The sequence below is a fragment of the Accipiter gentilis genome, chromosome 5 (assembly GCF_929443795.1).
Source record: "Accipiter gentilis chromosome 5, bAccGen1.1, whole genome shotgun sequence".
NCBI classification, from domain to species: Eukaryota; Metazoa; Chordata; class Aves; order Accipitriformes; family Accipitridae; genus Astur; species Astur gentilis.
In genome coordinates, this window is record NC_064884.1 from 6,047,140 (window position 1) to 6,071,682 (window position 24,543).

At 41.1% G+C, this 24,543-nt stretch overlaps 1 protein-coding gene across 3 annotated transcripts in view; it reads left to right on the forward strand.

The window, feature by feature from the left end:
* Positions 1-1,660: 1,660 nt before the first annotated feature.
* SIK2 (salt inducible kinase 2) overlaps positions 1,661-24,543 on the forward strand; it is a 60,355-nt gene continuing 37,472 nt past the window's right edge. For 2 of the 3 annotated variants that reach the window (XM_049799801.1, XM_049799802.1), the window contains exons 1-3: positions 1,661-1,905; positions 12,388-12,504; positions 15,637-15,700. In XM_049799801.1, the coding sequence (XP_049655758.1) occupies positions 1,756-1,905; positions 12,388-12,504; positions 15,637-15,700 (331 nt within the window). In that variant the 5' untranslated portion in view covers positions 1,661-1,755. Of the gene's footprint in view, positions 1,906-12,387; positions 12,505-15,636; positions 15,701-24,543 lie in introns of those variants that run through there. The other variant, XM_049799803.1, reaches the window with a different exon arrangement.

The following is a 24,543-nucleotide window of genomic DNA, read 5'->3' on the forward strand; positions in this document are numbered from 1 at the left end:
TGAACCTGCAGCTGATTCAACAGACACGTGTGCTCTTGTACCATCAGCTTTTGGACGTGCCTTGTTCAGTCAGTGGAACTGAGCAAAGCCTCCAGGGGTGATTCCTCATATCCAAATGTCAGAAGGTACCAGTCCTCCAGCGTGAAATGGGTCATGGGAGAGGGAGCGATCAGAGAGGGACAGGTGTGAACTGGGAAAGATTGCTGCAGAGTTGAAATGCGCATGGCATTTTTTAAATGAAAGCAAGCTAATGTGTAAGTGCAAATGTAAAGCAGACTAGGTGGACTTAGTACTGGAAAGGAAATTTAGCATAAAGGCCTTAACTTTTTTCACATGTACATTGACAACTTTACAGGGCCTCTAACCATTTTATGTCAAAGGGCCTAACAAAGCTTCCAAATTTGTCTTTCCAGGTGTGCAGGAAATGAATAGAATAGTTCAGTTGGAAGGGACCTACAACAATCAGCTAGTCCAACTGCCTGACCACTTCAGGGCTAAAAGTTAAAGCACATTGTTAAGGGCATTGTCCAAATGCCTCTCAAACACTGACAAGCTTGGGGTATCAACCACCTCTCTAGGAAGCCTGTTCCAGTGTTTGACCACCCTCTCAGTAAAGTAATGCTTCCTCATGTCCAGTCTGAACCTCCCCTGATGCAGCTTTGAGCCATTCCCACGTGACCTCTCACTGGATCCCAAGGGAGAAGAGCTCAGCACCTCCCTCTCCACATGCCCTCCCCAGGAAGCTGTAGAGAGCAACGAGGTCAACCCTCAGCCTCCTTTTCTCCAAACTAGACGAGCCTGAAGTGCTCAGCCACTCCTCACAGGACATGCCTTCCAGCACTTTCACGAGATTTGTTGCTCTCCTCTGTACACACTCAAGCACCTTCACGTTCTTCTTAAATTGTGGGGCCCACAACGTACTCAAGGTGAGTTTTGCATGATGTTGATCGGCATTTGGGGAGGCTGATGTACTAAGAAAAGGCATCTTTCTGATCTGGAATAACTTGGTCCACTGGAAATGCTGCTCACTGCCAGGGAGAGGGTATTTCCATCAGGAAACTACTACTACGCAGACCACCCAGAGAGTCTCTGACCCAGATGCAGCAGCCCCAGCTCTGCTCCCCGAGCACCCTCGGGGCCACGGAGACCCTGATTCAGGGCTGGAGGGACGCCTGGGGGCAGACTCCTCGTTTCTCCTCGTCCCGCTAACGAGGAGCTGCAGGTGGCCTCGCCTCGCCTCCCTTCCCCTCCAGTAGCCGCGCAGTGCGCGCAGGTGCGAGGGGCGACGGAGCTGAGGGCACGAGGGGGAGCTTTCCCCCGGCCGCAGCGCAGAGGCGGAACGCAGCGGGGGCGGGCAATCCCCACAACAACGCGGAGTGCCCTGCAGCAGCGCCGAGGGGGCAGGCGGCGGCTGGAGCAGCAGCGGCTGGAGCAGCAGCGGGCGCCACGCCGACCTGTCGCGGGGGCCGCCGGGGAGGGGAGGGGAGGGGAGGGGAGGGGAGGGGAGGGGAGGGGAGGCGAGGCGAGGCGAGGCGAGGCGAAGCCGGGCGGCCGCCCCGCCGCGGTGGCTGCGGTTGCTATGGCGAGGCTCCGCCCCCGCTGACGCGCGCTGTGACGCGCGGTTGGTGGAGGAGGGCGGAGGGGGCGGGGCGGCGGCGCTCCAGAGCGCCGCGGGCAGAGTCGAGCCGCCGCCGTTCGCGCTGGAGCCGCCGCCGCTCGATCGATCGACCGCCGCCGCCGCCCCCCGCGCCCAGCATGGTAATGGCCGAGCCCCGGCGGCCCCCCCCGCTGCTGCCCCGCGGGCTCGGGCCCGTCCGCGTCGGCTTCTACGACATCGAGGGCACGCTGGGCAAAGGCAACTTCGCCGTGGTCAAGCTGGCGCGGCACCGCATCACGCGCAGCGAGGTGAGGCGAGGAGCGGCGAGGCGAGACGCGGCGAGGCGGTGGGGGCCGCCGTCGCCCCTTGCCCCGGCCTAGCCCGGCCCCTCCCGCGGCCCCTGGGCCTCTCCCGGCCGGGCGTGGGGCGGCAGGGCTCGGGTGCCCGCAGGCGCGGCAGCTCTCGGCGTTTGGAGGAGGGCGGGGGCCGTCGTGAGGCGCTGCTGCGGGCTTTGGGGGGAGCTGGCCGTCGGGGCTCGGCTGGCTTAGCGGGGCGTGGAGGGGCGGCCGGCGTTGGGGCTACGGGGCTCCGCTCCAGGCTGTGGGGTGGGGGGCGGGCAGCTGGCCTCGGGGCTGTGGGGCCCCGCTGAGGGTTTTTTTGGGGGGGACGGCCTGGGTGGCTCGACGGGGGCGTGCAGCAGCGCCCTTGCAGGCTGCCTGCGCCTTTTGTCCCTACCAGCACGGGAGGGAGGCGGGGAGATGTTTTATTGACTTGAGGTGTTAGGCTGCGGGCAGGCCTTGGAGCATGAGCCCTGGCCGCCGTCCGTGTTTGTTTTCTTGCTTTCATCGTCCCGGCAAGGGCAGCGATAACGGCTCCTGGTGTGGCTGTAGCGGGGTGCCCCTGTGGCTCCGGCCCCAGACGGTGTGTTGCTATCGCAGTAAGGATGCTCGGGGCGGGAGGGGGCAGGGGGCGGGCAGCTGTCGGCTTAGTTCGTGAGGGTAGCCATCAGATAGGGGTAACTCTCTGTTAATAGGGAAGGTTCAAACCTTGCCTTGTGCCTGCTTTCACGTCCTGAACGTTTTACGGCTTCCTGACCTGGACAATACTTGCAGATGAGCAGTCCTTCTATGTCGGTAATCTGCTTTCGCAAAGGAACTTTTGTGTGTGTGTGTGTGTGTGTGTCCTGAATTCTTCAATACATCATCCTGCCAGTTAACCAAATTCAACCATTTTTAGCCCCTTTGTTTAACCACCCCGCCACCACTGTGTATGTTACCAGGTGATTACTAGCCTGTAGATTGTTAATATCTTCTGGTTTACCTAAAACAAAAACGATTGTAAGCCCGTGTGGACAAAATGCAGTCATGTTCACTTTTTAAAAACGGGTATCTGATGAGACCAATGGCTTTGAAAGGTCAGCTTCCTCTTATATTTTCTTCTTGGGTAGTTTTGGTCACTATACCTAGAGGTAAGCTTTTTTGTAAGGTTCTGTTATGGTTGCTTTCATTGTTTACTGAAGAAGAGCTTACAGTGCTGCTCTGTACCAGACAAAAGTAAATAAAATATTGTCTGAAGTACAAGGTAAAAAAAACTGAAAAGACCTGCAATTATTCAGGTGCTGTGGTCTTGTGTGGTAAAACCATTCCTTACAGGAATGAAAAGTGCCCTTAGCTTGGACTTAAAGAAAACAAACCTGCAATGCTAACGTTGTTCTGGCTGTGCAGTGATAGATGAGCTTTGCATCCCAAGTATTAAAAGAAATTTCTCTTATTGTCTTATTTCTCAAGTTTCGTAATAAACTGTTAATTATTTTTAAATCCTTCCTTGCTATTACTGAAGAGCCAAGCAAAGACCTTGCAATGTTAGTGTTCTGTTCCCAAGTTTGATGCCATATGCCAACCTTCTAAACACTTCACTTGAAGATAGTAAGTTGTTTACTTTTTAATTCTCATTTCTTTGGCAGACTTTGTGATGGGGATGAAAACTTTAATCTTTATTTTTATTTGTAATTTTAGAAAGTATATTTGTTTAGTATTGTTTAAAATAACAAGGTTACAGAAAATTTAGAGCTTAACAGCTCCCCAGATCTGGTATGATTTTTCCATCTGTGTTCTAAGAAATTGCTGAACTCTGTTGCATTCTAATACAGTCTTGAATTTTTTAAATCGGCTTTCCTTTTCTGAGGAGCCTTGTGTCCAGTCTGAAGCCTTTTTCATCTTCTGCATGATTTTTACAGCAGATTTGCCTGTGGTGGTGATTTGTGTCAAGGTCTTTTCATTTTTCAGTACATCTACATTGACTTTCTGCAGTAAGAGAATGTTTATCTGGAACTTAATTGCTGAGTTAGTTGCTGGAAGTGTTTACGTGGCCTTTGAGGAAGGGGAACCCAATTAAGATTACTCCTAGTGATGTCAGGGGAAACTAATTCTAGCTAAATACTACTTTGAATAAGCACTTCAAGTTTGGACCATCTCACTTGATTTAGTGTTAGTTCTCTATGCACATAAAGTGGAAGTCCTGCTTATTAATGTTTATAGATGGAAGGCTGTTCATATTTTAAGCTTGCTCTAAACTGTTGCTGAAATTTCTTGAGTTGCTAATTCCTCAAATTCATCTGTGCCTTTATTAAACTTAGTGTGGAAGGATATTCAGCTTATTAGGTTCTGGAAAGGCTGTACCTGTGTACCATAAGGTCTGTACTGTGGGAAGATCTGCACTGTGTTGCTGTTGACTTGCTCAGAAAGCCTTTTTAAAAAGGACTATTTCCTTGTCTGAGTTTCTTCTGAATCTCCCTATTTGAACCCTTTAAATTTAGAACCTGTTTGTTTTGGGGCTTTTTCAGCATCGGTACTTTGAAATTGTATTTTATCTGGTTTTGACCTATAAAAATATTTGCCTGGTTTTTTTATATAACCCTGACTAGCCAGTAACTGTCAAATTAAAAAAAAGATGTGATCTTATTACCTTGAAAGGTAAGCACTTGTGGATTATATACAGAATCAATCCTTTTTTGGAAAACCTACATATGAGAATATAAAATTGTAACTTGAACTGAAAATAGTAAATATAGTTGCCATAAATTGTTAGCAAAGTGTAGGTGAGAATAAAATGAAACCAAGCATGAAGTACATACACATAGGACAGGGTAGTACATGGTGTACGCAAATGAACTCAGAAATCATAACTTAAATCCTATATTAATGCAACACTAAAAATGCATTACTAAATAGTCAGACAGAAAGAAGTGTGAAAATTAAGAAAAATGGGGGGATTGATATGTCTTTGTAATAGTGGAGGTAGTGCATGACCCTCTTTATTGACAGTCTGTACAGGGTGCCCCAGAGGGGGCTACATGGTTGAATGTGACCTTTGCTTTGCTTATTGTGTGTTTGTTGCCATTTAAGTTAATGACACATGCTTTCCTGCCATGCTAATTTATCCTGTTGCCGAGAAATCCTGTGATCTCGGGGTAACTTTTGTTAATGAGGCATGCACAAATAAGCAAAATTTCTCTTCAGAAGGAGAAGAGGAGACTAAGAAAAGAGAACAAAAGTAATTGGAAGCATAAAGTTCAAGAGGATGAATATTTGCTTCTAGTGAAATATGATGATGTGTGAAATAATGAACAGTAGTGAAAAGCTCTTGGAACAGATGAAGGTGCTACTTGGAAAAAAGCAATGCACTTTAAGGATGAAGGAAAGTCTTTGTGAATAGGCTATGTGTGAAAGTCTTGTTCCCCACCCACCCTCAAAATTCTGTAACTAATACCCCCTAATGATTAGTCATCTACAGAAGAATACTAGCCATTGCTTCTCAGATGAAAAGGAAACCCTTAGAACTAGTATGTCCTTACGGTTCCCAGTTATGCTTTTATCTGTCTGATATGTTACAGGTGGTTTGCACTTTTCTCTGAAAAGTACTACCTCCTGATACAAGATGTGATACTAGTTTAGTTGCGAGTGCCTGATCGAGTGTGCTTAGGTATGGCTAAAAGTGAATGATATGAGTGGAGACAGCAACTCCCTGTGCACACAGTTTGGGTTAGTGGAGTAATTCAGTGAGAAACCGATGCTGTTGCCAAAAAAAAAAGGAAGACTCAGGTTGCTGATTTAACTGCTTGCAGCTGTGGGCTCTTGATCTGTTGCAAGGGGGTGAGAAAGAACATGTATCTGGAGGCAGAGAGTGGGAGCTTGCAGGCAGATCAGGTTGAACATAATATGCTTCACCCTAAGGGAAGTTAATGCCTTTATAAATCTGTGATATCCAAATGCTTTGCTGTTGGACATTGGAGTTGCTCCAGGTTGCAGGAAGTTGTGTTTGTTAATTTTAATGCAGTTTATCTACTTTTAGGATGTATTGTGTTAACAACTCAAATCTGAATTTCCGTAACCCACATGAAAACTTAAAGCTTGCACTGACATGGACAAACCTCTTTTTGTATGTTAACTTGTTAGGACATGTTGGGGAGGGGTGTTTGGTTTTGTTGGGTTTTGTTTTTGTTTTGCAAGACTAGTTGGAGAATTAAATCAATATAAAAAGTCAAAATTGAAAGCTGGAGTAGCTGAAGGATAGAAGAACTTTCATCTTGTTTGACAAGCATTTCACCTTCACTGCTTGACAGTTTCAATTCCCATATGTCAGATGAGGATGAGCAAACTCCAGTTCTCTAGGCCTTTAGTAAAAGAGGGAAAGAAATGTGTGCTATTCCTAATATTTTTAAATGAAAAGGAATTATGAAAGTCGCAAAGATATTTTGGAATATAAGTCTTTAAGCAGAAAACTGGTGACGGGAAGACAAAGGAAGGAACAGGGATTCCCTGTTTTTTGTCATTTGAAGTATTTATTAATACTAATATTGATGTTTGGTTGGGCTTTTTTGGTTTGTTGCCTTTTATTTTTCCTTAGGGGAAGTGATAACTATTTAAAAAAAAAAAAAGCCAAAACTGGAGTCACAAAACTTGTGTAATTGTCCTTAGTTTGGCATGTGCCAAATTAGAGTTAGTTTGCTTGTGCTATGGCAATGATTGACCATACTAGAGAAATGAGAATTCACTTCTGTGTGCAGTCAGTCCCTCTGCGTTATCTTCAAAAGATTAAAGTGATGTTCCAACATATCTGCAAGATGCTAGTAGTTGTTAGCAAGCTGTATATTCAGGAACAAAACACACTTTTCAGATAGGAAACTGTTCCCTATCTTGAAGCATCTTCTCCACCTTTAAGAATTACTTCCCTTTTTCCTGTCATCATGATACAGCTGAGATATGGACAAAAGTGAGCTGTTGCTATTGAATGTACTGTTCGTTCTCACATAGTTTTGAAGAAGTTCCTGGATTTTAAGTATTTCCAAGTGTTTTTTCTCTAAATTTTCTGTGGCCCTGGCAAGATGCATGAAAACTGAAGATTCAGAATAGTCCAAGACATCTAATCTGCATTTGACTGTAGAAGCAGTGATGCCAGCTGCTACTATGCTGCTTCTCCTATAGAAGCCTGCCACTATGTGCACGTATATAAATATACATGTTGAGAGTCATACAGGGATTGCAAATAGCAAAAGTTTTTCCTTCAAGTAGGCACATACTCTTACTCTCCATGTTCAAAACCAACTGCTTAACAGTACCAAATAATTCCACATTGTAAGACAAAATATGGTTTGATATAATGTGGTGGGGGTTTTAAACTAAAAACCTATTTAAACGGGAAATATAGCTTGTTCTTCATTGCTTTGCATCTTTCTTGCATCTCAAATAAGATACTCTTGATTAGGAGAGAGCTGTGCTTACAATTATTTCAGATATCTGAGAAACCAAACTAATGTGGTTACACAACATGCTTTTATGAATATATTAGTGATAGCTGTGAACTGAAAGATCTAGCTAAGTCTTGTTTGTGTGTTTTTTTGAACAGATTATGGATGTAGCAGCACAAAATACATCTCTTAACATGATGACAGAGGTAGCAAGTAGGCTGCTGAGACAGTGGCTCATTCTGTAGTGCTCCATAGTGCACTCCAAAAGTGCAATTTGTTCTCCAACATTTGCGGAGTCACATATAACATAATTTTTCTAGCTCCATAGTTGCCTCCAGGAGGTCAGTATTAACTGACTTAATGAGCATTTTATGAATGCTGTCATTACTATCTGGCGATATCTTCATAAAAATGTTTTCATGGAAGTATTATTGCAAGTCCCTGATGCATTGTTGTATCTGAATGCCCAGCATGTAAACAAAACAGATCTTTTCAGACTCAAAAGCTATAAATGCAGAATACATGTTAGTGTTATAATCTGGGGAGTAAGTGGGCGATTGTATAGACAATACAATGTTACTGTGTGCTTCTGTGGGGTGTTAACCTCTGTGACTAGTTCCAAATCTATGATCACTTTTTAGTTGTGGTATGGGGAGGTAAAGAAATCTTTCAAAACTATTGGAAGAGGATTTTTATGGAGCGATTCTACTCTAAGAAATGTGTGATGTAAAGACTTGTTATCTTGCTCCCATATTTTCAGAAGAAGGATTTGGTTTCGGTCTTTCAAAGCTCTTTGGGAATTGTATTTCTAAATGTGTGCAGCAAGGAAATGGGATAGAAAACTTCTGGAAAGGGAAGAAAGTAAGAAACATTGGAACATGAGGCATTGTTCTTGGCCAAAAAGTGTGGTGAAGGTTATATCGGGATTTGTAGCCACGCCTCCCAAACTTATGAGACCCATTCTTTTTTATTGTTTTTTTTTTAAATGCTTCTTTCCTCTAATGAAATCTTATTGGTTGTCGCTCAGGAAGTAAGATCTGTTCAAGGATTTTAACCATGTAAAGATGAAAAATGTCTTCTGCACGTTTTTATTTTATATAAAATTACTTGCTTTTTAGTAACTGAAGTCATTGTATAGTTGCATAGTCTTATTAACCTTGGAAAACATAAAACTACAGTAGGCACTGATTATTAAGAAATTGAAGTGGAAATGGAAGATTTAATCTTAAAACTGAAGGACAAATGAGTTATCTAGGTTTTTCTAGGGAAATGGATACTGTTATCTGGGAAAACAAAGTTAAAACCTGATTTTTTTTTTTTTTTTTTTTTTGGAACTCTTTGTGGGTGATAGAAGCTGGGAACTGCAGTATTCAGAATAATGCCTGATATCTCTGGAGAAGGTTGACAGCATAGACACTTGTGGATAGGTTGGAAGTGGCAACAGTCTGTATTTGAAATATTTGTACTTTCAGTAAAAGGAATACTCAAAATTTAAGAGCAAACTGTGGAAGTGCCAAGCTGTACTGCAGAAAACACCAAAAGTCGGTGTACTTGTAAAGCTAGATTTTTCACTAGAATAAGGTGATGGGAATAAAGCTCTATTGGAAAAAATTAGCACTAGCAAGTGATACAGTTGCAGAATTCTCCCCCTCCCCACTAGGAGAGGGTGAGAAGTGTAGAAGAAGGAAGTATAAATATTTGTGCTAATCAAACTGATGATAGAGTGATGGACAGACAAAGGTTCAGCATGAGCCTCAGAGTGCAGGCTGCTGTTGTGTTTTTTGGTTCGGTTGGGTTTTTTTCAAATTGTCCAAACCCCCCTTTATTTATTGCTTTGCTGCAATTTCACTTGTTTGGTGTTGGGTATTTTTCTCCTCTTCTATGCTATACCTAACCTCTTTTCTTTGAAGTCCTGTATAGCTTTGTTTTTATTAGCTTTTCTGTACTGCACACACTTCCTATGTGCAAGAATAAATAGGAGAAAGTTACTGGTGGGTGGTTTTTTTGCTTGCATTTGAAGAGAGCTTCATAAAACACCTACCTATGGAGAGAAAATGCACCATAAAGTGAAATTAAATGAACCAGGGACAGGGAAGGAGGCAGTCTTAAAAGTTGCAAGTGATGGAACTTTTCAGTAAAGCTTCTACACTGTGTTGTCTATGTGAAGAAAGAAGCTACTGTAAATACCTCAAGTTACTGAGAGGCTGATGCTGTGTAAATTGCTATTCTAATTAGATTGCCACTAAATTTTGAATAAAAAAAAAATGCTGCAGGATTTTTTTGCGTTGCTCTAGATTAATGAAGGAGGCATTTAGACTTTCCTGAACACATTTTCTGTCCAAGATTGGAGATACTTTGTTGCTTGACTGAAAGATGTATTACCATTTTGTGATAGGAATGCAAGATTGCTACAGTTTAATATCTTCATTGGTTTGTAAATTGAAAAGTGGGCTCTCTTCCTCCTAAATCTGGAGGTCACCCAAATAATGGGTATAAACTGGGACAGATGTGGAGAATGTCTTGTGTCTCTGGTTGATTCCAGAGAGACAGTACAAAATAAATTGGAGGAAGGGGAGAAATGTGATGCATGGGTTGTTTTTAATAAGTATTTCCTGATGTATAAGAATATGGTCTGGCTTTTGTGGCTTGGTTTGATTACTTTGACATTTGGTAACTTTCTAGTGAGGTGATTTCTTTTTAGGCCAGACCCAATACAGCCTGCAAAAAATAAATAATAACCAGAAGTCATTTTATTAGGTGTGATCTTAAATTAGGCCAGGGAGACTTAAAGGTATGATTTTTGTATGTTGCTTTTTCTTAAAGCTGTGTGAATGATTGTTTGCATCCTCTGTTGCCACATGGCATATAATCAGACCAAATAAGGAAGGAGCTTGCTGTTCTGTCTTTGTAAGTGAAAGGGGACCTGCTGAGAGAATAAGCAATTGCTGTAGGGAATAGTCAAAGGGAGTGCAAATCTGGCAAGACCAAGTGGGAAGTATGCATTTGGATAGTCCAGCCCCGTGCATGTTACTGTTCTTCTTTTGCCTGTCCTTTATTCCTTGCATGCGTGAAGCCAGGCCTTTGTTACCAAGTTTTGTACATACACCGAGTGTAAGACAGCAAATTAATACTGTAGTTGGAAGGAATGGGAATAGGATGAGGGGGTAACAGATAGGAGCAGAAGCAGGTGATCCACATGTTTTATTTGCATTGGTTAGTCAAAAGACAAACTTTCAAAGGGAGACCCGTAATCTTTTAGGACCTGCCATCCTGAGCATCACTGTTCCTGTATGCTTCTCAGTGTGCAATGTAGTGTAATGTGAAAGAGGGCAGAGTAGGTGAGTTATGGAGAGTGCTTTAAGTAGAAATAGCTATCAGAAGACAACAGGGGGAAGCATGTTCTGAAAAGATCAGGCATCAGGATCCCCTAAATTGCTTTATGTTATATTGGATAGAAGAAAGTTGGTGACAGCTGGGGAGGAGGGCAGTGCGGAGTGGTTGAATACCATTTTAGGTAGCACTTCTTCCAAAGTGTCCACTGTGATGTTTTGAAGAATAAAGGCTATGGAGTAATTCATGATTACTGGTGAAAATGTTTTGGGATGTGAACCTTTTTTTCTTTGTTTTCTGTCTAATGGCTGTATATATTGTTATTCTTATAAATGTGTATTGGGTTTTGATAAATCTCTAGTTTTGGCGAGTTCTATGTTAATTGGACATTGTTTTTAAAAAAAAAAAAAAAAAAACCAAACAAAAACCCTCACACCTGTCTTTTGAAAAAGTTTCTTAAAATTGTCTGTTTGCTCCGGAAAATAGTCTTGTTCTGCTTCAGCTAAAAGTGCATCCTGCATCTGAAAAACAAAACTAGCTTTTCACTGGTTACAAGGCTAGATCAGTTTATTCATTCACAGCAGAATCTTATTTTTCTGTTGGTTGGGGAAGACAAGTGACTTTTGAAGAGGTTATCAAGCAAAAGCATACTGAAATGAAGTCAATAAATAGTTAATTCTGAATTCAGGTGGCTCCATAATCAGTCTTACTGGAGATAATGAGGTTTACCTCCTGTGGATTTTTGTCTCCTGCATAGCAGCTGTCTCCTATAGTTCAATAATTTGTGAAATGCAGTTATAATTGGAAGCATTTGTGTGACTTAACATTGTTTGCTACTGTTTCAGCATTAATAATGTGATAGGGTGAATAAACACCATTTATATATTCAGTACTCTTTAGTATTGTTATCCTTTGCATGGTTATAGCAGCTATATTTTGATTTCTTCTCGGTTTAAGTTATTTTTAAATGCCTTCTGTTTTGAAATTTTTAGTCTCCTAGGCATGTGTAGTTGTAGTTATCTGTAATTCACTTTGCAGGTACTGGCTAAAAACAAGGTCAGTAGGACCAAGATCTATTTTCTAAACTAATTGAGATCTGTTTGCAAGTTTTGACTGACAAACATATCTGTACGGAGTTTTTCCCCTGAATGGATGAACTGCAGATGTCCTTATGTAGTAGTGTATTAATTACAATTAAAATAAACATGTAACAGTTGGAACTACATGGATCCACCATGTTTTGATTATTTGTGTTGAGCCAATGGTTTTTCTTTTAAGATACCATTTTGCATTTGTGGGATTCAAATTGGCTACCTTGACTCTAGAAATGGACACCACTAGGCTTTTTAAGAAGATTTTTTGTCTTTACAACACTGGTCCATAAAGGGTCCTCAGTTGTTTCCACTGCTACTTATATAAGAGTATTCTGTACCTGGGCTCATTGGAGCACTGGCCTCCATCACATGTTCTGTGTCTTCCATTTCTTGTAAAACTTTCTGATATGCTGATGTAGGCGATAGTCCTGCAGCCTACTTAGTGGGACTGCTGATATGTTTAATATTGTGCTGCTGTATTTTTAAGTTGGGGATGTGTATTTCTGAGCTAGTAGAAAGCCCCCAGTTACCTGGGGTTGCATTATTCCCTTTATAATGAGGAAAAACTAATGAGGAAAATGTTGGGGAGTTTTAACGTCACTTTTGCTATTTGTCTGCAGGTGGCAATAAAAATCATTGATAAATCTCAGCTGGATGCTGTGAATCTGGAGAAGATCTACCGAGAAGTGCAGATAATGAAAATGCTTGATCATCCACACATTATAAAGCTCTACCAGGTATGGTTAGTGTTGCCTTTTTTTGCCTTCTCCCCCTCTTTTGCTCCTGTATGAAGAGTTCGCGCTATACCAGTGACTTCGGGCAGATCACCAGTCTGTGACAAACTTAGCTTTTCTGGAATTGATTTGCATTGGATAAGTGTTTAACTTTTTTGTAAGTACATCAGTTGTGGTCTTTTTAATTCTATGGTACCAGTTAGGCTGGCCATGTTAGATACTCAAGTGTACCTGAAATCTGCTGAAAATACACAGAAGGTTGTAAATTTTATGTTGGTGAAAGAGCTGAGTTGGAAATACCTGTTAATGAGATTTTTCTGTCTGTTACTAGACAAGGTACTATGTAAGCTAGAGCAGGGTAGGAATATTCAGCATAACGTGTCTATAGTGAGTACTAGCTGGGAGGATCTGTGTGGATATAGTGGTTTTCTTTAGTAGAGTCTTGGCTCAGAGTGTAGACTGAGCAGTACTTGCAGCCTTTTTGTATCCAGAGATAAGACATGAGGATACGTAAATCCAGATTCTGCAGACGTGCTTGTGATGTAAATGCATGCATCCAGCAAGAGCTTCCAAAACACTTTATCTTGCAGTGCATTTACTAGGAGATGGATAACTAGTTCTTTGGATTTATTTTTGTTGTTGTTGGAATCTTGCTTTTCACTTCTGTTGTGGATGTGGACTATTTGATATTTATCTTAACATGAATTATGTGTGTGGTGGAATTGAATGCATCCCTTTTTAACATACAGGATGAATAATTATGGTACAACAATGTGTATTTACATAAAAAATAAACCCGTACTTGTGATAATGCAGACAATGAAAACTTCTGCAGGTTTTTAGTTGTGACTCTTCTTAGTGTGCGTGGTTTGTATAGTAAAATATAGATTTGTTTTACATTGTTTCTCTTCTGTTTCATTTTCTGTTCCTGCTAGCATATGGTAAAATGTTTGAGGCTGCTGGCATTTCTGCTTGTTAGCTCTTGCTTTTAAGGCTTTCCTGAGAATATTCCCTTTGGGGTCTGTTTGTTCTGTTTCACAAATCACATGGTGCTTCTGAGGTACTCTTGCTTGTTTCAAATAAACCTAGCTCAACAAACAAATGAAGATTTGTGCATGCTAAAAACAAACTTTGAATTTAAGTTCATCTGATGATGTCTGTAAAGGCAATGTGAGCATAAGGACTTGGACCTATGGTGTTGGAGTTGTTCTACTGAATAAAGATGAAGATCCTGGTTTAGACTTGTTTAGCTTTAATTTCATTTTATGGGGAAGAGACTGGTACTTCCTCTTTAAAATATTGAGTAGAGGTGGATCTTAGGGAGTTAAATTTCTAACTAGCTTGAGTAATATCTACCACAGTTCCTTCTGAATGAATGACAAAACACAAAAATGGTAGAGGAGAGTCTGAGAGTAGTTAAGTTTGAAGATCAGCAAGATCACTTGAAGAGAAGGGTAAATATTATGTAGTGCTTACCTCTTTACTAATTAAGGGGTTGGCTTGTTAGGAATGCATTTGGTAGATCAGTGAGTTTATTTTTAAAATAGCCTTCAATCAAATTGTCTCACTAGTTTGCTTGTATAACGTGCCCATCATTGTACTGTGTCCACACTACAAGTTTCTGAATTGTCTCATGTCAAGGAACTACTGAGGGTTTTCAAAGTTAGGTAATGAAGCTAACAAACTTGGCTTGATTAAGAATGGTTCCATATATATGTAATCCACAGGCTGTTGCAGCTTCTTGTCTCCAAATGTTGGTTTAAAACAGTCTTTCCAAACTGTTTTGCCTTCCAGATACAGACATTTCAGTCATAATATGCTCAGCTGTTGTAGAATTCAGCAAGGGTACAGGAGAGACTGAAGAACTGCCATCTTGTTCTGTCTGCTGGCTTGTCAGTTTTTTAGTAATTCTGCTGTTTTTATAACTGTGTATCTTTCAGGATTTGTCTTTTTAAGCATTCCTCTAAAAAGACTTTATTTGTGAGCAGTCTTGTAGTACTTTCAAGCACGTGCAATAAATAAAATGCAAAAATCACATTCAAGAAGGTCTTGACCACAGACAGCTCAGGCTGAACTATTTTACTGTGGTTGTTGAAATAGGCCCAAAATGTGTTGCATGTTTTATATTGTTGGATTGTACTGACGGGGAGTCCTAAATGACTTTTTTATTTTGAAGTAGAGGACTTTTCACTTTCAATGTATCTTTTGATTATGCTATTTGTACAATGCATTCCTGAGTAGCTATTTAAGCAATTGAGGAGTAGATCATTAGGAAGAATGCTGTAAGATAAGTGACTGGGCTGCCTTTTCCCAAGTTATGTCATGGAAGTATGGAATTCTGAATTGTTGGGCGAAACCTTTCTGTTCAAGGCCGTCAACAACTGTTCATGGAAAAGTTTTGAAGTATTCCCCTTACCTTCTTTTTTTCCTGTTTATCTCTCTGTTCCTTCCAGTCTCCCACACTTTTGAATTGTGAATAGTCTGTTCTTGTAATAGGAAGGCTGGAAGTTACCAGAAGAGAAAGTAGATGCTTAAAGTTTGGGGTTTTCTTTCTTCCTCCCACCAGAGGATGTGATAGTTCTGTAGCTGTACTCTGATTGTACAATGGGATCCTGTGATGTGGTGCTTTTACCTGAATTTTGCCAGGTTTTAAGACTGCTCATTTGTGGGTTTTTGGGGTTTTTTTTCTTTTTCTTTCTATAACTAGAGAACTGTTGGTAACAAAGGTCAGTATTATCCCCAGTCGCCTTTCCCAAGCACCAGCCATTAGCATGTTAGAAAAGTTGAGCAAGGGAATTACTTTAGGCTGATTCCTTAAAGGAAAGTCTTTAAACTTGCTGCTGAAGATACTATCATTTTGTGTTAGTCACTTGTGGCTGAGAATCCTGTCCACCACCTCCTCTGTACACTGGCTTTATGGAGTATTTAAAGCTTATCCTTGTGCTTAGCATGCAAATGCTTCCCTTGAAATTGTTGAGGTAACTTGAAAAAACAAAATGAAAGAATGTGATAACTGTGCAAGGCAAAGACTTTCACATCTTTACCAGAGAAGAACAATGAAAATAAGTATCCATTTGGGTGTTTGCTTTTTGCTCTTCCCACAAACAATCTCATGTGCGATTTCTCCATCAACAGGTGATGGAGACCAAAAGCATGTTGTACCTTGTGACAGAATTTGCCAAAAATGGAGAAATTTTCGGTAAGCAAGAGAATATTTTTCATGTTCAACATTTTAATGTTAACTTCCAAAGTTTGTCAATTGTATTTATCTTGCCCAAGGATCCCTTTTACTGTAGTATGTCACTTTCTTTTATTTTTCAAGAAGTGTGTGATAACTGTCAGTTTCTCATTTTAGAGCTAAGAACTTTAGGGAAAACTGTTACAGTGTACACTAGCATAAGAAAAAAGTTAAAAATTACTGATGTTCCTTTAGCAGAAGACATAGCTTATTAAACAGAACAGTGCAGGATAATCACTCAGCTGACAGAATCACCAGGTTTTCAGTATTGAGCTGAGATGAAAAATATATTTAAATGTTCAACCTGATAATGACCAGTGGCCCAAACAGTTTTTCAGGTAAACTTAAGTATCTGTTTCTTGTGGAGTTATGTACTGATTTATCAGAGGTGATTTTTAATATGTTTTCAGGAAGAACATGATGAGCAGGAGGGGGTGTCAGGGTGACTTGGACTAACACTCATAATAAAAAAATTTAGGTTGTCTGTGTTGACCTGCATGGTCAAATTCACATTAATTCTTGTTCTTTGGCTCAAACTCATCACTCAAGCAGGACTTCAGTGTTAAACCTATGTGAAATACAGAATTTTTTTAGTTGTAATACTTGACGATGCAACTTTTTTGTTTTGTAATGCTCAGCTTGGACTACAATAGAGATCTCATTCTAGTATTGAAGGCAGTTCTGCACACTCTCTCCCTTCTTGATTGTGGTAATGGGCACAGTAAAAAAAATCTTCTACGTGGATGTAACACAGACCTGGTTATGGTAGCCAGGTTGTAGCCTTTGACCTTTCCTTCAGTGTAGCTTGAATAACTGTCATAACTCTTAAAAAAGGCTTATGGCATCTGCTATGCCATTATCGGTTATCTCTAAGGCATTTTATCTTCTGTGATTGTACTGTGCATACATATCCCAACTTTTATTGTTTGAGATTTTTCTAAGCTTCAAGGAGGGACAAGCTGAATTTTTTTCCAGAACTAGCTATATATAGCAGTGCTCCTTTTTAGGCCACAAAGAAGAAACACATGAAATGTGACACTAAGTAGTTAAATGCATTTCATTTTGATCTGTGTTAGTGCCTTTAACTTAACTAAGCTGTCTTAGTGATCAAAGTAAAAATGCTTTTTCCACCTCCTGCACATGCAACAAAAAATTTGGGTAAGCCTGTGGTTTTCTGACCAAAGACAAGCTTGCTATTCGTAAATGTGTTTGAAATGGTTCACAACCTGCAGAATAGCAAGACAATGTTCTAATAAGCCTGGGATAATAAAATACCAAGAATGTTACTCCCATTGCTGGGTACAGCATGTTAGCATAGGTCTATTTTGGGGTCTGGTAACCTTTGAATATCTTGGTATTTCTCAGGAATGTGGGTTTGGTTGTTTTGGTTTGGCTTTTTGTGTTGTGTTTTTCTCTGAAGGAACAGCATTATTTGCTTTACAGTGATTACCATCTGGAAACACTGAATAAGAAGAAAGGGGATTCTGTTTTTCTCACGTTCTAAGCTGCTGTTCTCAAACCAGTGCTAATCTTGAAGCCTAGCCATGAGTTGCAGACTGGCCTACAAATTTTTTTCTTTTTTCTTCTGAAATCTTTCCATTCATCTCATTACTTGCCTTGGGAGCTACAACATTGGAGGTTGTTTATATTTCAAGATTTGTATGCAGACTTACATAAGTGATTAGTATAAGCCAAAAATCTATCTAAAAATTACCTTTGTACCTACATCAAGTTAAGTTTTTAGTATTAGCGTAGTTTTAAGGTTTCATATATGAAACATTCTCAGTACTCAGTCAAGATTCTATAACTATTAAGTTGCATTTACATGACGAGAATTATTTTTTTTGCTGCTGCTTTATGTGAGAAAGTGAGGTGGTCATAGGGAAAAACAAACTAACAGAAGGCAAAAAAATATAAAACTTTAGTCAGCGTGGCTAAAGTTTCTAGACATAACTTGGATGGTGACTCCTTTTGCCTTCTTATTTGTCTGGGCTTTAACGTGTATCATTTCTTGTAAAACTTTGACTTAAACTCTTAGCTTATTCTGAAGAAGCAAAGCCTTCTGGGCTCTGAGACTTTCCATGTTTGCAGATCCTTTAATGTATGTTTCTGACAGTTTGGCTAATTCTCTTAGACCTTGTGTTCTCATGAAAATAATTAAGGAGTCTTTCTGGGTCCATTATTAGAGACTTAATAATTCTGTGCAGGTTTTTTCTAAATTAATCATTTTTTTCTGATTTATTGGAATTTCTCAGCGTGGCTTTAGCAATTAAGGATGGGTTGTTCTGCTGCTGTATGTATGTATTGGAGAAGGAAGAAGAAATGAGGTAAATGGCAGAAACATGTTAGAATTGGGGGGGGGGGGGGTGTCTAGTGCTAGGTGAAGCGCAAATGGTCGCTATCTAGCAATATGTAGTAAAAATTTTAAGTTTGAATGGTACCCAGGACAATGGGTTTATTTTCTATGAATGAGTCTAGCATGTCCTAGTAGAGTAACAGAAGAAAGGAATAGAAAAATAGCAGAAATATTCTCAAAGGTAAAGAAAATCTTTTTAGCTGAAGTATTTAATGCATAGCAGGTACTGTTGCTTTTGTTTATGAATTGGACTGGGGTGTTGAAGTAACAACCTTTCTTGTTTAATAAAAATGAATTTCATTATTTTTATGCTTGATACCCAGGCACTTAGTTTTCACACGCATTTTAGATGTGATACCAAAATTGGAGTTGCTGTGAAGGTTTCTCTGAAACTGTCAGCCAATGTCACCAGGCAGAATGAACTTGGAGGGCAATGGGATAGAGTTCAGCATGTAGGGCCCTGGTGATTGGAGCATGGAAGAGGTGGAGCCTGGCTGATCTTCATTTTTCTTACAGTGGGGGGTGGGGGGATGGAGGGATGCATTTTTTATGGAAATAGAACTCGTGTTCAAAGTCCCTTCTTGTTGTCTGGGTTGTTTTTTTTTTTTTCTACCTTTAAGCCCTCATCACTGGACTGTTTGTGTCTTAAGCAGGATATCAAGTGCAGGGCAACTTTGATGTACCTAGAAAGCAGAGAAAACAGGGTACTATTTAAAAACTCCCAAAAGTAGGAAGATGATTCGAACTATATGAGCTTTTCCTCCTTCCTGTCCTGATCCTTCTTTGTGTGTATTGCATTTGCCATGTCAAGTCTAACAATGTGTGAAATAGTCTCCCTTCTATAACATTAGTTTTCAAACACCAGAAGTAGTGGGATGCTCTTCTGGAGTCCTGTACCCAAGCATCTTCAAAGTTTCTAACACTTTGCCATGCATGATCCTGCTTTTTGGGGTATTTTACTTTGTTTTTCTCTTGTGAAGCAAGATGGTTAGAAACTTGTGGAACCTGCTATTTCTTTAGTTAACCAGTCTCCTGACAGCATCTAAGTATTGTGCTCCATTTTCTTCTTTGACTAACCTTTGATTGCCCTTGAAGGGGGGCTTAAACAACAAAACAACCAAAAACAAAATGAAAACTTGCTCTAAGTTTGTGGCAAGAGCAGCTTATTTAAATTTTTACTCAAAAGCTAGTGAGGTGGGAGAAGTATAATGAGAAAGACAAACTTAAGTCTGTTGGGGCGGATCTTCCTGTATGTTCCCTCTGTAATCAGTGAGGAGTGAGAGGCCTCTCAGGAGGATGGTTCAAAACTTTGGCTCACCTTCCAGAGGAGCCTTTCTTCCTTCTTTGAATACAGGAGGAGCTGAGAGAGAGATTAGACTCCCTAGGTTGAAGTTAGCCTTTGTGATAGCTCTTCTGAGTAACTTTGCTACTCAGAGATGTACAAAATCTGTGATAATTTATAGAAGTCCCTTGTCTATCTTCTTCTTGAATAAGATACTTTAAGGAACAGAGCATGCTCTTCAAGATGGTTGTCAGTAGTGGGTAACTGGTAAATGTTCTCCTAGTACCATGTCAGGCTTTCAAGTTCACTGTGAGTAGTCTGGTATTAAACCTCATCGAGTCTTTTCAGCTCTGCTAAACCATCATTTCATAGTGCTGACTGGTAGTTCATGGACAGGGTTATTTTTAACTTCATAGCTTCAGTGAAATTTTCTGTACTCAACAGCTGTTTTGAATTTGCCTTTTACCAGTTAATGGTCATTGCAGTAAATAGTGTGTTTAGCCTAGACACTGCTGTTACATTTTAGACTTGTTTTTTAAAAAGGTCTTCAGACATAATAAAACCTTTTAATTTAAAAGGTTTCACTTGTGCTTAATACTGTACAGATCTATGAAGTTTTTAACCAGCCGTTTCCTCTGGTTTTTTTGTGTTGGGTTTGCATGGCAAGGTTTTGGTAGTGGGGGGCTACAAGAGTGGCTTCTGTGAGAAACTCCTAGAAGCTTCCCCTATGTCTGATAGAGCCAATGCCAGCCATCTCCGAGACAGACCTGACACTGGCCAAGGCTGAGCCCATCAGTGATGGTGGTAGTACCTCCAGGAGAACGTATTTAAGAAGGGGGAAAAAAGCTCCTGCGGCACAGAAACTGCAGCTGGAGAGAGGAGTGAGAACTCTTAAAAGAAACAGTTCTGCAGACACCAAGGTTGGTGAAGAAGGAGGTGCTCCTGGTGCCGGAGCAGAGATTCACCTGCAGGCTGTCCCCCTGCAGCCCATGGAGGTCCACGGTGCAGCAGATCTCCACCTGCAGCCCGTGAAGGACCCCATGCCGGAGCAGGGGGATGCCCAAAGGAGACTGTGACCCTGTGAGAAGCCTGTGCTGGAGCAGGTTCCTGGCAGGACCTGTGGCCCTGTGGAGAGAGAAGCCCATACTGGGGCAGGTTTTCTGGCAGGACTTGTGACCTGGCAGGGGACCCATGCTGGAGCAGTCTGTGCCTGAAGGACTGCAGCCTGTGGAAGGGACCCACGCTGGAGCAGTTCATGAAGAACTGCAGCTTGCAGGAAGAACCCATGTTGGAGAAGTTCCTGGGGAACTGCCTCCCATGGAAGGGACCCCATGCTGCAGCAGGGGAAGAGTGTGAGGAGTCTTCCACTGAGGAGGAAGGAGCGGCAGAGACAATGTGTGATGAACTGACCATAACCCCCATTCCCTGTCCCCCTGTGCTGCTGGGCAGGGTAGGTAGAGAATTTGGGAGTGAGGCTGTGCCTGGGAAGAAGGGAGGGGTGGGGGGAAAGGGTGTTTTAAGATTTGGTTTTATTTCTCATTACCCTACTCTGGTTTGGCAGTAAATTTACCCCAAGTTGAGTCTGTTTTGCTTGTGATGGTAATTGGTTGAGTGATCTCTCCCTGTCCTTATCTTGACCCACAAGCCTTTTGTATTATTTTCTCTCCCCTGTCTAGCTGAGGAGGGGAGTGATAGAGCAGCTGTGTGGTGCTTAGTTGCTGGCTGGTGTTAAACCATGACAGTTTTTAAAAGTATCTTTACAGCCACTGTCTTGTAATCTTCTTTAGCATCTCTCACCTGGAGTCTCTAAAACAGCTGACATGCAGATGATCTGTTAGCTAAACTAACTACAGTGAACCTGTTCTGTAGGGCTAATTCTCTAGCTTCTCATCAGTGACTGTTTACATTACAAGAATCCAGACTGCGGATGGGGAAGCTGATTATTAAGCCTAGAAATGTCATTGTTCAGCAAGGGGAAAGGGAATAGCCAAGCTTTCAGTTATGGTTGTTTCTACCCCTTCTTGCTTGCTGTCTGACATAGTACCTGTGCATTTTAAAAGCAGTAAACGTGACAAAACTACCAGCTTGTGTGATTTATGTCAAGCTTAACAATTGCAACTATTTAAAGGAATGTGCTGCTTTTGGCTGAAGTTTAGGAGCAGTGATTTTGATCTTGTCCTTCAGTTTCCTCACGTGGCCTCCTGCTGGGTTTTAGCATGAAACTACCAAACAAATGATAATAGCACAATTTCTTCATCTAGAGCTCCAGTACAGCATTTGACATGTTGTCAGAGTGACTGCACCTATGTATGTACTTTTCTGGTACTTCCTTTTTCTACTTCACACAAGAAATGTGAAGGAGAGAAAGACTAAGGAATAGTTAAGAGGCAAGCATTTCAACTGCCAGGTGGGGTGCCTGGGAAGAGCAGCTGAACTGCATTTGCATACTCACTCTGTTATCTTGCATCTCATTTTTTCCCGATTGTTTAGGTGTTTCTTACAACCTTCAGTCTGTTTTGCAGTTGGACAGTAGGTTGCAAGGACCTTGCTGCCTTTCAGAGAACCTACAGGAAATAATAGGACACTGTTAGGCTATATTATTGCGCTAATACTCCTACTGTTACACAGGCATCTCTCTGCCTTACTGTGAAGAACCATAAGATTATTCTTAGACTTTCAAAAGGGTTCACAATGGAAACAGAATGTTTATTTCTTAATCTTGCCAGATGCCAGCCAGGGCATCCACCACCCCATTTAAAAAATTACTCTTGTGGAATGATAGTAATGCACAGAAATGCAAAATAAGCTCCTTTAGTCAGTCCTGTTTATGCTCTGCCTCTCTTGTCCCAAAGGGTACCTTGGGACTTAAGCCTGTTTTTGGAAGAGGCTCTTGTGCATTCACAACGTGTGCCTAATGGTTGTATGGGAAAATAGATCAGCCCAGGCAGTCTCATGGGTCTCATCTTCTACACATGCGAAATCAAACATGCCTAAGAAGTAGATTTCAAAGTAAATCTGACTTTGGAATAGCAAAGCACTGAACTTGCAGAGAGGCTGGTAAATATTTGGGAAAACATTCCTTACATAAAACAGCAGCTAGATGTGAAAACACTCTTGCATTAAATATGTACAGTAACTAGTCATGCAAAGTGTGCTGTGGTTGTGCAAATGAAAAAGTAACAGTTTCATTACAGTTTTATTAACACTTTTCTGAATGTTTCTCTTGGAAACACGCAGTAACTGATGCACAGTTTAACTAAGTGGCCTAAATTCTATACTGGATTTCGTTCTACTCATTAGGGAAGCAGTACTAGTGTTCTTTTGTCTTCAAGAATGAGATTCCCTTCATAACTAGTCCTTTGCAATATTGCAGTATCCCTGCTCAGTTGATACAGAAGACAGTATTACAAGTTTTCTAGAGTATTTAAGCATAAATTCTAAGCCTTAAAGAGATGTTTCATTGTATAAACCTCTGTCCTTACAAGGTCAATTTCTCAGCATCTTGTGCCTGTTTGTGACGAATAATCTTGAAGCATCTCCAGAAACGCTTCCACATGAAAGAGACATTCAGACCAGACATGTCTTTGATTTCTTAGAGTATTGGTATTTAATTATGTCTGTACCTGTAAGAGCATAGTTTCACCTAGCAGTTTGTCCTGGACAATTTCATACATGTTTTGAGCAGAGATGCAGAAAGCTGGACTGGAATGAGCTTGAGCAGCTATCTGCTATGTCCCAGCCTTGACGCAGTTTCAGCTGCACCATTCTTGGAAATCTCCCTAGACAGATTCAGTAACCTTCCTAGACAAAGCAAAGCTATTCAGGATCTGAGTTTTTTTAATGATAAAGGTTCTTTCTAATGTTTAACATAGATTTCCTTAGCTGAAATTCTAACCGATTATTACTGTTCCTGTTAATAAGCATTTGTAAGACTAGAAATACAATGTGTCCCCTAATAAGGCATTACTTGTTCCTCACTAAGCTTGAAGTGGACACACTGAACCCAGGTCACAGAAGAGTTGAGTTTGGAAGGGATTTGTAGAGAATGTCTAGTCCAGCCCTGTGGCTCAGAGCAGGGTCAACCAGAGCAGGTTGCTCAGAACCATGGATGGAGACTACAGTCTCTAGCCAACCTCTTCCAGCATTTGACCACCTGCATAGAAAACACCCTTTTTCTTAGGTTTAAATTTAATTTCCTGTGTCTCAGTTGGTTCCCACTGCCTTTTGTCCTTTTGCTGGGTGTTTTTTGAGGAGAAGAGTCTGGCTTTGTCATCTTCTTCCTGCCAAGTATTTATATACATAAGATTCCCCTCTGTACCTTGTCTTCCCCAGGCTGAATGCCCACAGCTCTCTTAGCCTCCCCTTGTATGACAACCAATCCAGTCCCTTAATCATCTTCATTATCCTTAACTGTACTCGCTTTGGTATGTATGTGCCTCTTTAACAGGCTTAACATACCAAATTTAAAATGTGTACAATTGTCCACCTAAATGAAGGACTGTATTTTAAATAAAAAGCACTGACCACTGGGTTTGCCAGACAATGTCTCAGAGTCATATGTTTTGAAGTAAATACCATCTTAATGTTTCAATTGTCCAGTAAAAAATGTACTTTGGACTACTGAAAAGGCTGGACAGGAAGCTGCCTTGTGACAAAAGTCCTGCTGCTTTCTGCTGTGGATCCAGCTGAATCTAAAATAGCTTCTGGTTTCTATTTTATTATAGGAAAAAAAAACCAAAAACAACCTACCATAGAAATATGTAGCCAGAGGGTATGAGGGTAAGATTTGTCAAAGCATACATTTATGAAAGCATAGGTAGCTTTGCTATTTCAGTCTTTGCATGGTACAACATGCTTTGCTCGAGGTATCTGCAGCAAAAACTAAAGAGTTGTGGTTCTTGGCTCCAGAGGTATATACGCACATATTCAAACAGTGTCCATATTCTAGCTATTGTGGCAGAATGTCCGTAGCAAGTTTCAGCTGTCTTAAAGTGGTTTCTGTAACTCAGGGGCTGGCACGCTGCCTGTATCCCAGCTTTTCCTATTTGCAAGCTAGTTAATGCACAAACAGTATCCTTGCACGTACCATCACCTATTTGGATAGACTCTGGTATGTTCTACTTCTCCAGGAGAGAGAGGTGTATTTCAGAATAAGTGACCTGTTCC